The 17184-nt window shown below is 37.6% G+C and overlaps 3 protein-coding genes across 6 annotated transcripts; 1 reads left to right on the top strand and 2 right to left on the bottom strand.

The window, feature by feature from the left end:
• Window positions 1-14: 14 nt before the first annotated feature.
• LOC145938083 (uncharacterized) lies at window positions 15-3328 on the bottom strand. Of its 2 annotated transcripts, none has more exons than XM_083041452.1 (6): window positions 2835-2974; window positions 2514-2697; window positions 1264-2424; window positions 872-1125; window positions 655-735; window positions 15-578 (listed from the first exon to the last, which is right to left on the bottom strand). In XM_083041452.1, exons 2-6 carry the CDS (start codon window positions 2664-2666, stop codon window positions 314-316), a joined length of 1914 nt encoding a protein of 637 aa, XP_082897578.1. In that variant the 5' UTR covers window positions 2667-2697; window positions 2835-2974; the 3' UTR covers window positions 15-313. The 2 variants fall into 2 exon arrangements, with proteins under 2 accessions (XP_082897578.1, XP_082897576.1); XM_083041450.1 differs by lacking the exon at window positions 2835-2974 and adding an exon at window positions 3215-3328 and having other exon boundaries at window positions 16-578.
• Window positions 2839-3468, bottom strand: Ave (sterile alpha motif domain-containing protein aveugle). The gene is made up of 3 exons (XM_083041572.1): window positions 3430-3468; window positions 3215-3328; window positions 2839-3015 (listed from the first exon to the last, which is right to left on the bottom strand). The coding sequence occupies exons 1-3, from the start codon at window positions 3466-3468 to the stop codon at window positions 2839-2841; spliced, it is 330 nt and encodes a 109-aa protein (XP_082897698.1).
• A 279-nt stretch (window positions 3469-3747) lies between these two features.
• On the top strand, window positions 3748-17024 carry LOC145938082 (E3 SUMO-protein ligase RanBP2). Of its 3 annotated transcripts, none has more exons than XM_083041447.1 (13): window positions 3748-3960; window positions 4810-5035; window positions 5148-5324; window positions 5409-5721; window positions 5904-6208; window positions 6298-6395; window positions 6503-6623; window positions 6906-13130; window positions 13315-13563; window positions 14059-14415; window positions 14576-14898; window positions 15304-15429; window positions 15550-17024. In XM_083041447.1, exons 1-13 carry the CDS (start codon window positions 3889-3891, stop codon window positions 15610-15612), a joined length of 8655 nt encoding a protein of 2884 aa, XP_082897573.1. In that variant the 5' UTR covers window positions 3748-3888; the 3' UTR covers window positions 15613-17024. The 3 variants fall into 3 exon arrangements, with proteins under 3 accessions (XP_082897573.1, XP_082897575.1, XP_082897574.1); XM_083041449.1 differs by lacking the exon at window positions 3748-3960 and adding an exon at window positions 4080-4211; XM_083041448.1 differs by lacking the exon at window positions 3748-3960 and adding an exon at window positions 4261-4481.
• The last annotated feature ends 160 nt before the right edge of the window (window positions 17025-17184 follow it).

Genomic DNA, 17184 nt, shown 5'->3' with positions numbered 1-17184 from the left:
TTTTATTAAATAATTTCTAAAATAAAAAAATTCGTCAATTATATAATATATTAAAAACTTTATTTACTTTATATGATGCATTAAAAAACTTATTATTTTTGAAAAATAGTTGATATCGTAGACCTTACAAGACCTTACAAATCACATATTTATATTTAAAAAATACAGAAAAATATAATTGTATTGTTATAATTTACGTATCTCATGTAGTCTGTGTTCATCTCATTTATATTTATTATTAAATATATATATATTAATTATTATTAAATATAATTAATTATTAATATATATTAATAATATAAATTATTAAAATTTAGGCTTGTTTTTCAGATTCAGCAGTTTTCGGTTGTATATCTATACATTTAAAGTGCCGCATTCGATGTCGTTTCATACCACTCTTCTGCGTGAAACTTGATGAGCACACATCGGATTTGTAAGGTATTTTCGTATGGATACGCTTGTGATTGGACAAAGTAAAGTTTCTCAAAAATTTCTTTCCACATATATTACACTGATACTTCCAAGCCTCTACGCCAGTAGAGTGTGTCCGTAAGTGATGATACAAATTTTTCTTGTAACTATTAATATAATAAAAAATATCGTGTTTATTTACTTTATGCACATTCTCACATCTATAAGTTGTAATAGATTTACCTGAAACATTTTCCACAATATTCACACAAAAAGTTTTCTTTCTCATGACGTTGTAGATGAGTCCACATAGTAATATAAGTCCTGAAACAATTTCCTGATTTAGTAAAATTAAAGAAAATAATAAAAAAAGAGAGAAAATACATAAATCGTAAAAACAAATGATAAAACAACTTTGTAATTAAAATTTTATTTTGCAATTAAAACAAATGCATCTTACCGAAAAGACTTTTGGCACATGGGACAACTAAATGGCATTTCTCCTGTATGAATTCTTTCGTGATTCATTAACGATTGAGAACTGTTGAGCTTCTTGCCACAGTACTTGCAAATATAAGTCTTATTAAACAACTTCTGTACATCTGGTTCCAAACTGTGAGACTCTTGCATATGTTTTATTAGATCCTGCCGTTTCTTAAAACCCGTATCACAGTAACTGCATTTATGTCTAACATGGATCTTACGATGCACCATCTTGAAAGTTATAAAACAAATGTACAAAATTAATTACATTATAATCATGATAAAAAATTGTTTTTTCCTTCCAACAGATAAGTATTTAGTCACATATATTCATACTATTTTTGGCATATAAATTTTTAGTAAACTCACCATATTCCATCGACGCGAAAAATAACGCCCACAAATATCACACTGGTAACGTTTATTCCCATGAATAATCAAATAATGCTCTCGTAATCGAACCTTGTCCCTGAACGATTGGTCACATATGGTACATTTAAATTTCCAATATTCAGGATCGAAGCACGTATCTTCATTGTGTCTCTCCCAATGCCAATTTTTTGTAAAGAATTTGTTACATTTATTACAGGCGTATCTTAATAGTGTATCTTTATATAAATTATGTACTGCACGTTTATGAAGAAATAACTCATAGACGGACGAACATTTTATACAACAAACAGTACAAATTACTGATCTTTCCTCATGTATTTCATTATGAGCTTTAAAATATCGATCTTCCGTGAAATGGATGTTGCAAATATCGCAAAACAAACATTCGTTTTCTTTATGCTTGAATACTTTAAACTTCTCTAAAAATTTGTTGCAGTTATTTATAATTCTATCTATGTCTGAATCAGAAGTATCGCTTTGTTTTGCCAAGTCTGTTTGCATTGGAATGATATTGTCTTCAATTGCTATGTTGATTGATGATTTTGTTGCTGTTTCTTCATTTACTGTAAAAGTTGCAACTGCCTCTCTGGAATCATTGTTCTCAATAATCTTTCGTTGCTTATCCTGATCATTATGAACATTCTCCTTATTTTTAATCTTCCATTTATCATCCTGATCATTAGAATGTTTACAACTATTACAAATTACAATATTACTGTGCTTTAACATCTTATGTGTTATCATCTCGCTAGATTGATAAAAGCTGCTATCACAAAGACTGCATTTCCACTTTAAAAAATGAGATTGTTCCATATGAATATCAAATACGTCTACATCTTGAAATTTCATCTCACATAGATCACATTCAATTGGGCCAGTAACACTCTGTTTCATTAATTCTCTTAATAATAGTCCAGGATTTGTTGAATTAAATGTCTCAGATTTTTCACAGGACATCGCATCATATTGATCTTTAAACAATAAATCTTTGGAGGTAGTATTCTTCTGTTTTTGGTCTATTTGCATTCGTAGACGATTATCTACTTCCACCGAAGTAAGAATTAGTCTATAACTAATATTTAAATGATCTAGGCAACATCTACATATATTGGAAGGCAAATTATCCAATGGTAAGATCTAGAAACACGAATCAAATAATATTAAAATTTATACATTATCATAAGTATACTTTTGAATACATACCAAATGTAGTTTATTCAACTTACAATAATTGATAAACATCTACTTATTTTTTCTGGAATATAGTGATTGTTTTCCTCAAAAATTGGAACATAATCTGCTGACTCTTTGCCACACAAACGACATATTTTATGTATTTTCTCATCTTCAATTTCATTAGATTTTACTTTTGCCTCCATAATCAATCTTTAGCCAAGGACTGCAAATTCTCTGTTTATAAGACAAATTGCATTATATTAGAAAATAAATACATACAATATTGAAGTTCAATCTTTTTATTTTTACAAATCAACTATATATATATTGCACATAAAAATATAGCTGTAAGATATAAAAGTTTTGTGTACAAGTTTAGTCAAAGTTCATATTATTGCGTCGTTCAATATCTCTAATCTCTAGCATGTCTGTTTTGAGATGCAATTTCATAATTTCCCTCCATATGTCCATCCTGTGCAGTTCATTGTCAACACCGAGTCGTAGCAAAATATTTTCGTTTATTCTTAACAATACTCTTCCTGTAATGTCATGCTTAAAAAGAAAAATAGAAACTATTTTTATTCTTTCATTTAAGAATGCTTTTTTAGAAAGCTTTCTGTTCTAAAAAAATTATTGCCAATTCAGCGACCTTGTCTTGATCTTGCGAGACCAAATGCATTTAAAGAAGTAACGTAAAAAATTTGGAAAAGATACGAAATAAAGAAAAATTTTACAAAAGAAAAATACTCACATGCAGAAACTTCTCGTGATACAGCGGATAATAATCACTACAATGCCGTCTCAACCACTTTTGCACGTCTAAAACGTTCCAGAGATATACCGGACGAGGTCGAGCTGTTTTATTCTGTAACAAATAATTTGTATTTTTTTTTTGTTAAAGAAAAAAATGCGACTTCGCAGGGGATTAAGCAACAGGTATTTCATTATCATTACAGATACTCTTACTTTCGGCTTGTTGCTAGAATTAATGATCTCCTCTACCATCGTATTTCTAATCCTTCGGTATCAGAAAATATATTGCGACGAAGAAGCAACAACAACAAATATCATCGATATAATCGATAATCACAATTCAATTTGAGGTTGTGAGGAGACGGGAGACGGGAAAGTGTTTGGGAACTTGGATGGACCAATCAGAATAAAACGAGTAAAGATTTCTTTATCTCCCGATTGGTCGATACAAGAAGCATTTTTCTCCCGATACGTCCTAGGGAAAATTCGCGTCATCCATCATCTCTGTTGGCGGCACTGAAGGAGAGAGACCGTTTGAAAGAGACGTGCGTTGCGGGTGAATGTATTTCGCGCTGCGATAAACCGAATAGCCGAACGAGCGAGAATAATAGTGCCAAGTGAGTAGTGTTGAAGGAGGAGAGAAGCTGGCCGGGTCTCGAGCCAGCTGACAGCATGTTTCGTTCCAAGAAGGACGTTGATCGTCACGTGCAAGGTATCTTCAGCAAACTGCGGAACGAGAACGAGGTGAGTGAGGTTACTTCGTCGGTTGCGCGAAAACTGTTTTTTTTTCCTCTCTCTCTCTCTCTCTCCCTCTCTCTCTCTTTCTCTCTCTCTCTCTCTCTTTCTCTTTCTCTCTTTCTCTCTTTCTTTTCCACGCGCGTGTTTAACGGCCGAACGGATCATTTCTCGTCGTTTTTCGTCGACAAACGACGAGGCCGACCTCGAGCAAGCACGTATTCGGCATCCTGTCTACGGCGATATTCGTGTTCCGGCAGGTACGATGCACCGGAGACCTTGAATCTCGTCCGAGAGCCAGACGAGATGTAGACGCGCGAGCGATACGTCGTAACGATGATGGCGAATTTTCGCGGGAAAGCGTCGTTGGCGAAAATAATGATCACTCGGATGGCTAGATTTATTCACCGCAATAAAGTGCCGAAGCTCGAATTTGATTTCTTACGGCTCGAGTGACAGGCGCCGTTGTGTGTACTTATATTTCACGCAGTCGTATTAGACGTCTTATGACATAAAAACAACATTATGTTGTAAGAGTGTGTTTACTATTTTTTATGCTATTTTTGATTTTAAATCAGATTCTCAGATTCGTGATGAAAAATCGAATGTAATTTCCAACTCCTGAATTTCCCATGCATTTTTATCCTATTTCAGAAAATTAATTAGTAAACGAACTTATTTTATTTAAAATTCTCGTGATAATCTATCTAAATTTTTCAAATATTAATATAAAAGATTTCTTCGAATATTTCAATTATAATATAATCTATTATAAAAAATTATATTTTTAAATAATATTTTTGAACTTATTTCAGGATTTGAATAGGAGAATCTAATAATATTTAATTTTCTTTACAGAAAAATCTTCGTTGTTACAATGTTGCCAAACTGTATTATCAAGTAGGTGATTATGAATCCACAAAAAGATATGTATCCAGTTATTTAGAAATACGAGATGGTTCCGCTAATGCACACAAGTTGTTGGGTCAGGCATATGAGGGTCTTGCCCAAAAAGAAGCAGCTTTTAACGAGTACAAAATTTCTCTTGAACTTGAAGGAAGACAAGATGATCTTGTCTTAAAAGGTAACAAATAAGCATCTCTATTATTTCTTATTCTTAATATCTATTATTTCTGATACTTAAATATTTTTGCGAGTATAATGGATTTATTATACAACTTTTTTTTTTTTTACAGTATGTGAATTATTGGTTGACATGAATATAGGAATGGATGTCAATAAAGTAAAATATTGGATAGAAAGAGCTGACAAACAATTTCCACATCATCCAGTAGTTTTTCAGTTGAAAGAAAAAATGTTGACTGTAGAAAAACCAAACAATAGCAGTGCAGATCTCGAAGCACTTATCAAATGTAAATAAATATAATTTATTCGAATAATGAAGAGTGATTAAAATCAAAACTATAATTACTATATTTGTGTAAATAATTTTTTAGCTGAATTGATTGCAAGACCAAATGATGTTCAGCTTCGCATCAAACTGTTAAATCATTATATGTCGGAACACAAATTGGATAAAGCCTATGAATATGCTGCTAGTGTGGAGGCTACTGTTTGTCATAGAAGCAGCGTTGTGTGGTATCAGCTACTATACGAATTACTAACAAAGTGTAAAGAAACTAAATCCTTTGATTGGTCCTTCTGGTTTCTTTATATATCTGTATCGGATAGATATACAGCACTCTGTCTCAAGGAACAAGGCAGTGAAATAAAGAAAAGCATTTCAGAGGCGACACAAGCAGTATTCAAGTATGTACATTGAATGATACACATCTAAACTGTGCATTATGCAACTTGAGAAGCTAGAAGTAGAATAATAATTAAATTAAAGTTTGTAAAAAATGTAAGCGAATTATATAAATAATGTGTTCTCTTTTTATATACATTTTTGTTTTTTGTAATGTTTTTAAAAATCGTAAATTATGTTTTAGCTTTGACCAAAATCTGCACGAGTTGAAGCTAAAAAACTTTCCTAAGCAGCACGTCTTTACGGAGCACTTGTTTACGCACATGTGGGGTCAGTTGCATTTCCATTTGGCATGCTTATTATTACGCAAAACGAAACGCGAACAAGGTAGCTGGAGTGAAGCAGGAAGATTATGCGCGCCTCTGTTATTAGTCGCTTTACATGTAACTCCACTGGAAACACGTACAGGCATACATCTAGAGAATGACGCACTTAAAAATCAATTAAATATATGGATCAAAGAAGCCGCGTATCGGTGCTGTCAAGCTGGTAAGAGTAAAATTTGTAAACATTAAATATTCATTATTATTAACAAATTTATTCTAATGCTGTTATTATATTAATATTTTTCTTTTTAGGTTACATTCTTCAAAACTGTGCAAAGGATGATACAAAGAAATTGTTGGATAGAATTGATAAATTTTGCACAGGACTCTGGAGAGAGCGTATCTATCAGGTATAAATCTAATTAACTTCATGCGAATTTTCTAGATGTATATTATCCTAAATTTACATTTAGCACTATATATATTATACTATCTTAAATGTACATTGCTTTTTCAGAGAATTTTTGTAATCAGAGCACATCTCGATCATATGCAGAGTTCATTCTTTTGCCATCATTCTGCTTCTGATCCACCTCTACGTTTCTGTACTCCAACTCAACTAAAACATTACAGTCAAAGTATGTATAATAATCTTCCTTTAATATAAAATATGCGATAATTTCATAATCAGATGTGTGCTGAATAATTATATTATTCATTCTTTTACACAACATATATATCTGCATTATATATTTATTGTAAGACTTCTGTTAATAATAATGAATTATAAAGTTATAATTTTAAATTTATAATTTTAAAAATGTTATTACAATTGCAATAAAATTTACATTATAAAATTTAAAATAATAACTTAAAAAAAACAATCTTCAAATACAATAACTTATATTTTTTTTTTGCAGCCGCACAAGAAGTGTGGCCCGCTTCTTTGCATCATCAAATCTGGCACGGGATGGAGAATCGACCTCAGCATAAAGACGCTCCGTATCCAGATCAATACTCGCGTGTATTCCCATCGTTGCAATTTTCGGTATTCAATACAAATCAGGCAGCACCCGACAGTCTATGTCTCCTCGATATTGACGCATTTCTCAACGCGGCCATACTCTGCTCGTCTGCCGTTCTGGAGGAACAACAACTCGGTAGCTTCATCAATCCCGAGAGACTGCCGACGCTGCCGATCGATTTAACCGCGATGTTGTCTACCAGCAATCAGGAAAAATGGTGGTCCGCGGCGTACAAAATGTGCTCTAAGCGAGAAGACGTAGACGGTGATATCGGCGAATTGCGACAGGAGTTGCAACAGGGTTTGGAAGTCGTTCGTTGCATCGGCAACCACGGTATGCATCCGGTGTTGTTGGTGCATCTGGCACGCATATTCCACTATCGCGCGAAGACGACGAAAGAGAAAGATGCGAAGAACGGCTACATTCCCAGATGGGAGGCGCGTTCCGAGCTATATTGGACCGCCGCTATACCGCTGTTGGAAAGACTGCAGAATAATCAAACTTTACGTATGTCATCGTCGAAGCTGTTCAACTATCAGGGCAAGGAGATGAATAACTTCGAGTTGACAACCGCCCTCGAAGAAGGCAAGTTGTTGCTGGCGCAGCGGCTCGTGCGCGACAAGCAGTACGAGCAAGCGATCGATGCTCTTCAGGCACTCAAATGTCCGGAGGCCTCGTTCCAGCAAGCGCAAATCTACAAAATGTTCGCGGACGAGATAGTAAACTCCACGCCTCGCGAAAGTCTGACATCGGAGATGCGATCGCAACACGTCATAATGTTGTCGAAGGCAAGAAACTGTTTCTATCTCACATTGGATCGGCTTCGTAGTCCCGGTACGAATCCCAAGCACCCGCTGAATGCCGAGCTCGGCACTCATATCACTGACATCGAGATCGAGTTGAAAAGAATAGATCCGGATCTAGGCAGAGGCGATTTGAGCAGGAATGACATCGACAATATATCCGACGAGAGTTATTCGCCTACTCACAGCGCCGCGGATCAAACAGTCGCGAATCCGGCATTGCTGACTACATTGACTGGTAATAATTCAAACATGCTGAGCACTCCTCAAAGGAATATTCATCGCACGCCGCGTCACGCCAGCACACCGTGCAGACTGCAATGTCAGGATTACTTGAATCTGTCGAAGAATCGTACGGAAGTGCGTCCGAGTCCGGAGCGTCTTGATGCCCAGATACGTCAAATCGTGCAATCCCGGGACAACGAGATGCAGGAACTGATGGAACAGATGAAGAACATGACGACACAGATAAAGACGTTGAATGACAAAGTGGAGACTCTGACGAAGGAGGTAACGGAGTCGCGTAAAGAGAATCAGAAGCAGCAACAACAACAACAGCAGCAGCAGCAGCGAATACAGCAGAACGTGAATCCCACCGTCGATTCCGACGATTTCTACGTCCTCGACGACGACGAGTACGCCGATTTGGGCTACCAGAGTCAACCAACCGGACCGGCGTCTTCGATCTCCGGTAACATATTCGCGTCCCAGCACGCTCGACATCCTTATTCGTCGTTGGTGTATCCTTCCGCGGCGGCCGCCGCCGCCTTCCAAGGATATTATCAGGGCGGAATACCATTTACTGATCCGAACGCTCAAGCGGCTATATCGTCCTTATATCCGCACACTGTCTATCCGATGCCAGTGCTGTATCCCAATCAATCAAAGGTGCCGGACAATCCGTTGCAACAGAGTCTTTTCGCGTCGACGCTTTCCTCGCAATTGCCCGATCTTATGACGGCAGCAGCTATGGCGAATACGTCGTTGCAAATACCGCTGAAACAGAAAATCGAAACACCACGGACGAAAGCTGAGACGACTATGACGTTGACAACTACTACGACGACGACGACGACGACGACGACGATTATCAAAGACGCACCGGTGAACAAGGCGCCGCCCGTTAACGTTGTTATCACGACGTCCGATATACTACCGACCACAGCGCCGTCCATTCAACCGACCTTGAGCGTCACCATACCACCGCAGTATCGACTAGGAGGAGGAGCGGTTGTCACATTCTCCACACCTATAACGACAGCGACGACGGCTATAGGGTCAACGATTATGACGACGAAATCGTCGACATCATCATCATCGAACGCACCACATTGCTATCAAATTGCCATGCCTTCGCAGGCTACTATACCAACAACTGTCAATTTACCGCCGACTACTATCTACGTGACACCGCCTAGCATCAACGTACCACCAATCTATGCGAATCTAACAACGACCAGTACGATTACTCATACAACTCCTAGCAGTATTCTGTTGAACACTCAGAATGATGCTACCAAGGCACTTGATAAAGCGATTAACATTACCAAGACTATTTACGAATCGATTGACTCGCCGAACACATCCACTGAAGTATGCGAACAGGAGCACGATCCGATACCGGACTTCGTGCCGGTTATACCTTTGCCCGCAAAGGTGAAAATTACCACTGGTGAAGAGGACGAGGATACTCTGTATTGCGCCCGGGCTAAGCTGTTCCGCTTCGTCGATAAGGAATGGAAGGAGCGCGGCGTCGGTTATGTGAAACTGCTACGCAACATGGAGGGTAAAGTACGCCTGCTGATGCGTCGCGATCAGATTCTAAAGATCTGCGCGAATCATATGCTAAGACCAGATATGGAATTGACCCCTATGACGAACAACAACAAGGCTTTATTCTGGGTCGCTAACGACTTCGCCGATGAAAAAGTGAAGCTGGAGAAACTCTGCATCAAGTTTAAGACCGCTGAAGAAGCGATGGCGTTCAAAAAAGCCTTTGATCAGGCGAAACTCGGCCTGACCGCGTCTCCGGAAAAAACCGCTGATAAAACTTCTCCGACTCTTTTCTCTAGCGATACATCTAATAGTCAGAAAGCACAACCGACGCAACAAGCCAATATAAGTTCGACGACGGAAGCAGTTTCGTCGGAAAAATCGAAATTGGTCACGACGACGACGCTAGGAGGCTTTTCCTTCAGCTCAAAACCTATCATTCAGGAAGTTAAAGATGTCGAGGCAAATGATTCTAAAAAATCCGAAGAAACGTTAAAAGTCAGTCCGTTCAGCGGATTTACGTTCAAGTCGCAGGGTAAGTCTGAAGCTGCGAAAATCACAACGACCACCGTAACGAGCGCCATGACGCAGTCTGCAAAGTTTCTTTTCTCCTCGGCTCCAGTAACAATTCCGCAGCCGTCTGATTTGAATGCGACGTCCAACACATCGCCGATATTCACCTCACCCGCACAATCATCCGGCCAAAATTCTACGGGACTGAGGAGACCTCGTTTGCCGCCACCTGGCGCTATGAAATCAGGACCTAAGGACGAGGAAGTACAGTTGCAGTCTGAAAGTGAGTATAAGTTATTCGACGGAACAGCAAGTCTCCAATGTGTCAGCGGCGCAAACATTAAGTCGAAAAACAAAGGAACAGGCCCGATAATGCTATTATTGGACGTGAAATCCGGCAAAATTCGCTTGTTACTGACAGATAACAAGAGCTCCAAAGTTTATAGTCACGAAATATCCCTGGATACAGCGTTTACATACAAGAGCGGCACTACAATCGCCAATTTGACCGGAAACAAGGAATCCTGTAAGATTGGATCATTACAAGCCGTGATCTTCGGCACCTCGGAATTAGCCTCGCAGTTCTACAGTGTCGTGACGAACTGCCAGCAGAAGTTAATCAAGGGCTGCAGCCCGAGCGAAGTCGCGAAGGAGCTTGAGAAGAAGGCGTTGTCGAGCGACAGCAAGGGCCAAAACGCGCAGACAAAATCTCAAGCCCTACCATTGTTGTCGGAACTATACAAGCCGCCGCCCGGTTCCTGGGAATGCAGTGGCTGTTACACCAGAAACAACGCTACGGATCTGAAGTGCGTGGCTTGCGAAGCTCCATCGCCGTCTTTGACAAGTCACAAGAGCAGCTCCGCTAACAACAAGCCTATCGATTCCGACAAACCACCATTGTCGGAGTTATGCAAACCGCCTGCCGGTTCCTGGTCCTGCCCGGACTGCTACCTCGTCAATTCCGGCACAAACGTCTACTGCGTCGCCTGTGACAGGCCTAAGGATCCGTCACTGCCGCCCAAGCCGCAGCAGGCCAACATCTTCCAGCTGCCCTCTTCCACAACGACGCCGATAACTACATTTTCTTTCGGTATTCCCAAGGACGCCGGTACCGGTTTTAGTTTCCGGATGTCGAAGGCAGAAGATAAAAGCGTGATTGATAGTGCGAAAACTATTCCGCCCGAGGAGGCTCCAAGAACCAGCTTCATGTTTGGTATGCCGCTGAAATCCACCACTAACTCGGCTGATACACCGTTTACTTTCGATTCTCCCGCCAAGTCGTTCGGTTTTAATTTCGCAGCCAAGTCGCCGGCTAAATCACCTGGTGGCGGCGGCGAGATCAGCGAGGATGAAGTGGTGGAAAGCGAAGACGTTCACTTCTCGCCGGTTATACCGTTGCCGGACAAGGTCGAGGTGAAGACCGGCGAGGAGGACGAGGAGATATTGTATAGTCATCGAGCGAAGCTGTACAGATTCGACACCGCGATAAAGGAATGGAAAGAACGCGGATTAGGCGACATTAAGTTGTTGCGCCACAGAGAGACCGGCAAGCTGCGTCTGATCATGCGACGAGATCACGTGTTGAAGTTGTGTCTGAATCATAATCTGTCCAGCGACCTAGAGTTCACGTCGAAGGACGAAAAAACGTGGTTGTGGACTACGGCGGATTATAGCGACGGCGAGATCGAGTATATGCAGTTTGCCTGTCGCTTCAAGACGTTCGACATCGCGACGGATTTCAAGAAAGCGATCGACGACGCGAGGAAGAATGTCGGATCGTTAACTAGCAGCAGCGAGAAAGTGAACAAGTCCGCGACAACAAAAACACCGACACAGACGAACTCTTCACCGGTCGAGGAAATCGAAATCGTCTACGAGGCGAAAGTCACCCCGGAAGAGAAGGTGGCTGCTTTAAAACTGCAGTTACCGGAGAACTTCTACGCCTATAAACAAAAGGAAGATTGTATCGGCTGCAGAGGCTGTAGAAAACCGAGTATAGTGTTATATCCGGACGCTATTCAAGACTCGACACAATGGAAACTGCTCGTAGCGGAAGAGAAGCCAATAAATTTATCAAAACTCACTTCGAGCGACCCCAAGAGTATCGATACTGCTCAGAACGTAACGCAGTCCTCGTCTGTGAAAAATGGATTCTCCTTCACCACACTTGCTCCAACGACGTTCATGTCATCCTCGGCCACATCGAGCATCTTTGACAGTTCCGCGATGAGCTTTGGTACCGGCGATCTGAAGCTGTTCAACGACAAGAAGACCACGACCTTCTCATTCGGCATGAACGCGCTGCAATTCAGCACCAACGAAACGACGAACATCTCGCTCGAGAACGTCAAGATCTGCAGTCCTTCCAACGCTGAAACCGCGCAAACAACTGTTTCCAATCTAATGGGCACAGCTGTACAATCGGCGTTATTTAGCCAGGGGACGTCGCCCGCGTCCATATTTAAAACGCCTACCTTCACGTTTGATACCAGCAAGAATATCTTCGGCGGCGCCACCAAAACCACGACGAACGAGACTTTGCCGAAAACGTCTATGTTTGGAGGTAGCGTCGATGGCAGCAACTCCTTCAACGCCATGAAGACAACCTCCTCTGTTGTCACTACGACGGATTCCATTCCGAAGACACCCACGTCGACCATGACTACCACCATGGAACCTAGTTCTTCGTTCCTGTTCGGTTCGACGATCGTGCAGTCGACTTCCAAGGCCAACGACACAACCGTCACGACGACAGTGATGTCTAATCAGTTGAATAACTCGGTGTTTAACACCAGTTCTACGCCCTTTTCCAAATTGACGTTTGGTACTTCGTCGTTCGGTAATTCTACGACGACGACGACGGGCATCTTCAGCGCGACACCGGCGACGATGACGACGAACATCTTCGACGCGAAACCGTCTGACAGTATCCAGAAGAACGAAGGGGACAGTTCCAATTTTTTCACGACGAACGACGTATCGTTCTCGGCACTTGCTGCAGCGGCCGCGCAACCTGAAGCCTTTAAAGTCGGTACGTTAATCGAAATCGCAGAAACGAAACTATAACTATTGTTATTCGTTTATTAATGAAAACTTGTCACTTAGACTTCATTAAAAATGTTATTAATATTTTTTTTTTTTTTTTTTTGTATGGTTTTTGATTTGTATAATGTCAAATTTGTTATAATAAAATTTCGAAATGATACTTATTTCAGATCCCAACTTTTCATTCGCCGGTGCGGGATCATCAGTGTTTGGTCAGAAATCTGCTACATCCTCCTCATCTCTGAACAGTCTAGCAGCTGTCCAGAACAAATCGCACGACGATTCCATACAAAAGGAGGATAATGAAGAGGATGATGGCGAAGTGGATAACGAACAGGAGCACGATCCTCACTTTGAACCCATTATACCTTTACCAGATGCCATCGAAGTTCGAACCGGCGAAGAAGATGAAGAGAGAGGTGTGTTGCCTTAAACATATATATTATATAATATATTATATATAATATATTATATAATATATATTACATTATAATATATTATATAATATATATTACATTATAATATATTATATATTATAATATATATTAATTTTATATACATATATATATATATATATATATAATTTAAAAAATTTATATTTATATTGATGAAACAAATATCTCAAAAATCTGATTTATGTCTGATTTACCAAATATTAATCATCGAGTCAAAATTATTTATAATTTATATTGTATATACGCTTCTATGTCATTATTTCTTTCTCTTATTTAACATGGAAAATTATTTAATTTATTATCAAAAAATTAAATACGTTAATCATAGGACCAAACTTGCCAGTCAACTAATAATATGGTATTGTAATAATAAAATCATATTTGCTTAAGAGTGCTATTTACAACAACAAGATCGTCGTTTATTCTCCAGGTATTATTTGAATTCTGTTTGGTTTGTAGTGTTCTGCCACAGAGCCAAGTTATACAGATACGATAACGCGACAAAGGAATGGAAAGAACGCGGTGTCGGCGAGATGAAGATTCTGTATCACGCGGGTCACGGCACCTATCGACTACTGCTACGTCGCGAACAAGTTTACAAGGTCGTTTGCAACTTTCTTCTCACCCCCGACGTGGAGATCCGTCCGCTCTCCACATCGGAGCAGGCTTGGATGTGGGCTGGCATGAATTATGCTGAGCAGGAACCCTGCGCCGAGCAATTAGCGGTCAAATTTAAATCAGGCGATCTGGCTCGACAGTTTAAAGCGCACATCGATAAGATTCAACAAGAATTGCATGAAAAGAGAAATATTCAAGGTAATAATAACAATAATAATAATAATAATCTATAATCTTTCTATTACACGTTAAATGCTATTAATAGCTGCTATGCTATTCTTATTTAAATATAATATGTATGTTTTAAAAATACTTAAGTGAATTTATATAAACACATGATTTTTACGCCGATGTATAGCTATTCTAGGTGAGAGATACATTGGTGAAGTGGAAGAGAGCGAAGAACATGATCAAAATAACGATGTAGAGGAAGATGTCGAAGAAGATGATGAGGATGTAGAAGAGGACGATGAGGACGATCAAGAATTGCTTCCGATAATTGAGAAACGTGCCACTGTATTTGCGAGATGGCCGAACGAAGCTAATTGGGAACTCGTAGGTTTGGGAAATCTGGCGATCTATTACGATTCCGAGATGTACGCAGAGAGAATCGCACTAAAACTCGACGATTCGGAGGAATATGCGAGTAACACTATCATCGGCATGGATGCAGTGATGCAGGTAATAATCCTATTTACAAACGAGTGTGATATATTGCGAGTCTGCTTTTTCTTCTGCTACTCTTATACGGTAAAGTCATAATATTCAGCAATCGATTTGAAGAATAATGTCACGTTTCTAAGCTATAATGCGAATAAAATTCATTCTTTTCCTCCAATGACAGATAATAAAAAGAAAAAAAAATTTTTAATATTTTTATATTGAAAATATGTAGACGCCGATTTTTTATAATTTTTTCGAAAAGATATGTGAGATTTTAAGCTATATTTAATTTAATTTATATGTTCGAAGATTATCTTGTATTTTTCTGGATTTGAATGCATTGTGTCTTGATATAAACTATAAAAAAATTGTGTATTTTTTGCTTAATATATTTTTTTTACTTATTCTTGCATCATTGCAAAGGTGGAAGGCAAAGAATGTCTTTGGAGTGGGATTGATTACGCTTTAGACCCTCCGGTGAAGAGAGTTTTGAGAGCAATCTTTTCATCGACACAAGCAGCGCAAGAGATACATACGTTTTTCGAAGATGTAAGTGAAAGCTTGACACAAAAATTTACGCATATACATTATATTTAGATTACATTAAGATATATATGGTAAGATTGAAAATGTAAGATGAAAAATGCAAGATGATGTATTACTTTGCAGGGAGTGGACAGCGCGAAACAAGCCGGTGTCGTCGAGTATCAAGAAGAAGATTTAGGATCTTGAGCTAATATAAGTAGTTGATTTACACGCTATTATTTTTATTATTATTATTATTATTATTATTATTTCACTCTCAACCTTCCTCTATTTTAGTTTATACTAAATTTTAAAAAGAAAAAAAAAGAAGCTATACATAAGAATTTTATTTGTTTTTCTTTTTTTTTTTTAAATTTTGATGATATAACTTTGCAATCTAATTAAATATAAACTTTGAGATTTTTGCAACTTAACGTGATTATTGTAACAATTATTAAAAATAATTAATGTGCTATTATCTTATACTGTAAGCATTCAACACCTATTTGTTATCGATGCAATTTTTACTATATACTTTTAAGTTACTCACGTAGTTTTAATATAGTTTGATATAATTAAATGCTTTCAAAATAAAGTGTTTTATTTTGACACATTTCATTAAAAAGAAAATGATTCAAAGATTTATATAAATTAGAACAAAGAAGAATTAAATGTGATGTTTGATATTTTCTATTTTCTGTGTTATAAATAAGAAATTTTTTTTGTAGCACATAAATTAATACTATAATTGCATTTTTTCACATGCGTATACAGATAATTATTATTGTACTTTTTAAATCTGTCTTGTTATTCTAAAAAGAAAAAAAAAGAAGCTATATGTAAAATTCCGCATGTGTGTTTTCCCTTACTTATTATTGTTATAATTTAAGTTATAACTTAAGTTAAAATGATAAATAAAGGAAAGCACACATGTTAGAGTTTTACGTATAGCTTCTTTTTAGAATGACGGATTTTAGTTTGTAAAGTTTTACTTGTTACGTAAAGTTTTACGTATAGTTTCTTTTTTTCCTTTTTAGAATGAAAGATAGAATAAGAAATAGAAAAGACTAAACGTCACATTTAATTTTTCTTTTTAATGAAATGTGCCAAAATAAAGTGCTTTATTAAAAATACTTAATTATATCAAACTATATTAAAATTATTGGATAACTATCTCAAAAGTATATATTTTTACATTTTTATTGCATCGGCTACAAATACATATTGAATGCTCACACTAAGATAATAGCATTATTTTTAAATAATTATTATAATCTTGTATTGCAACAATCTCAAAGTTTATATTTGATTAGATTGCAAAGTTATTGTATCACCAAAATTATTGTAAATATTAAAATCTTATGGTTATATATCTAGTGATAAGATGTGTATTATCTTTTTTGGACTGAAATAGAAATTGACAAATGAAGGACATATTATTAATATAGATATACACTATATAAAGCGTACAATGTAAAATATTTGATTAAAGTATTTCTTCTAGAAACTCTGTATTTTTTGTTCATCAGATAAGTAATGTGTATTAGTTTGACAATTATAAATTTGTTAAGCATACATATTGGAGAGAAAAAATTGGTGTAAGAATTTGATTAAATAAATCCACATATCTGTCACTAAAAAATTTGTAATTGTATCAAAAACACTGTAATAAAAAGAGTCTTATAGTGAAATATACATATATATGTTTCAATAGAGAGAGTCAACAAAATTGCATAATTTAATAAGATATTTAATATTGAAAGAGAGAGAAATATAATA

Source organism: Prenolepis imparis, unplaced genomic scaffold (assembly GCF_030444845.1).
Source record: "Prenolepis imparis isolate NDT839.2.m4 unplaced genomic scaffold, iyPreImpa1.0 SCAF_7, whole genome shotgun sequence".
Taxonomy (NCBI): Eukaryota; Metazoa; Arthropoda; class Insecta; order Hymenoptera; family Formicidae; genus Prenolepis; species Prenolepis imparis.
This window is presented reverse-complemented; position numbering and strand designations above follow the sequence as displayed.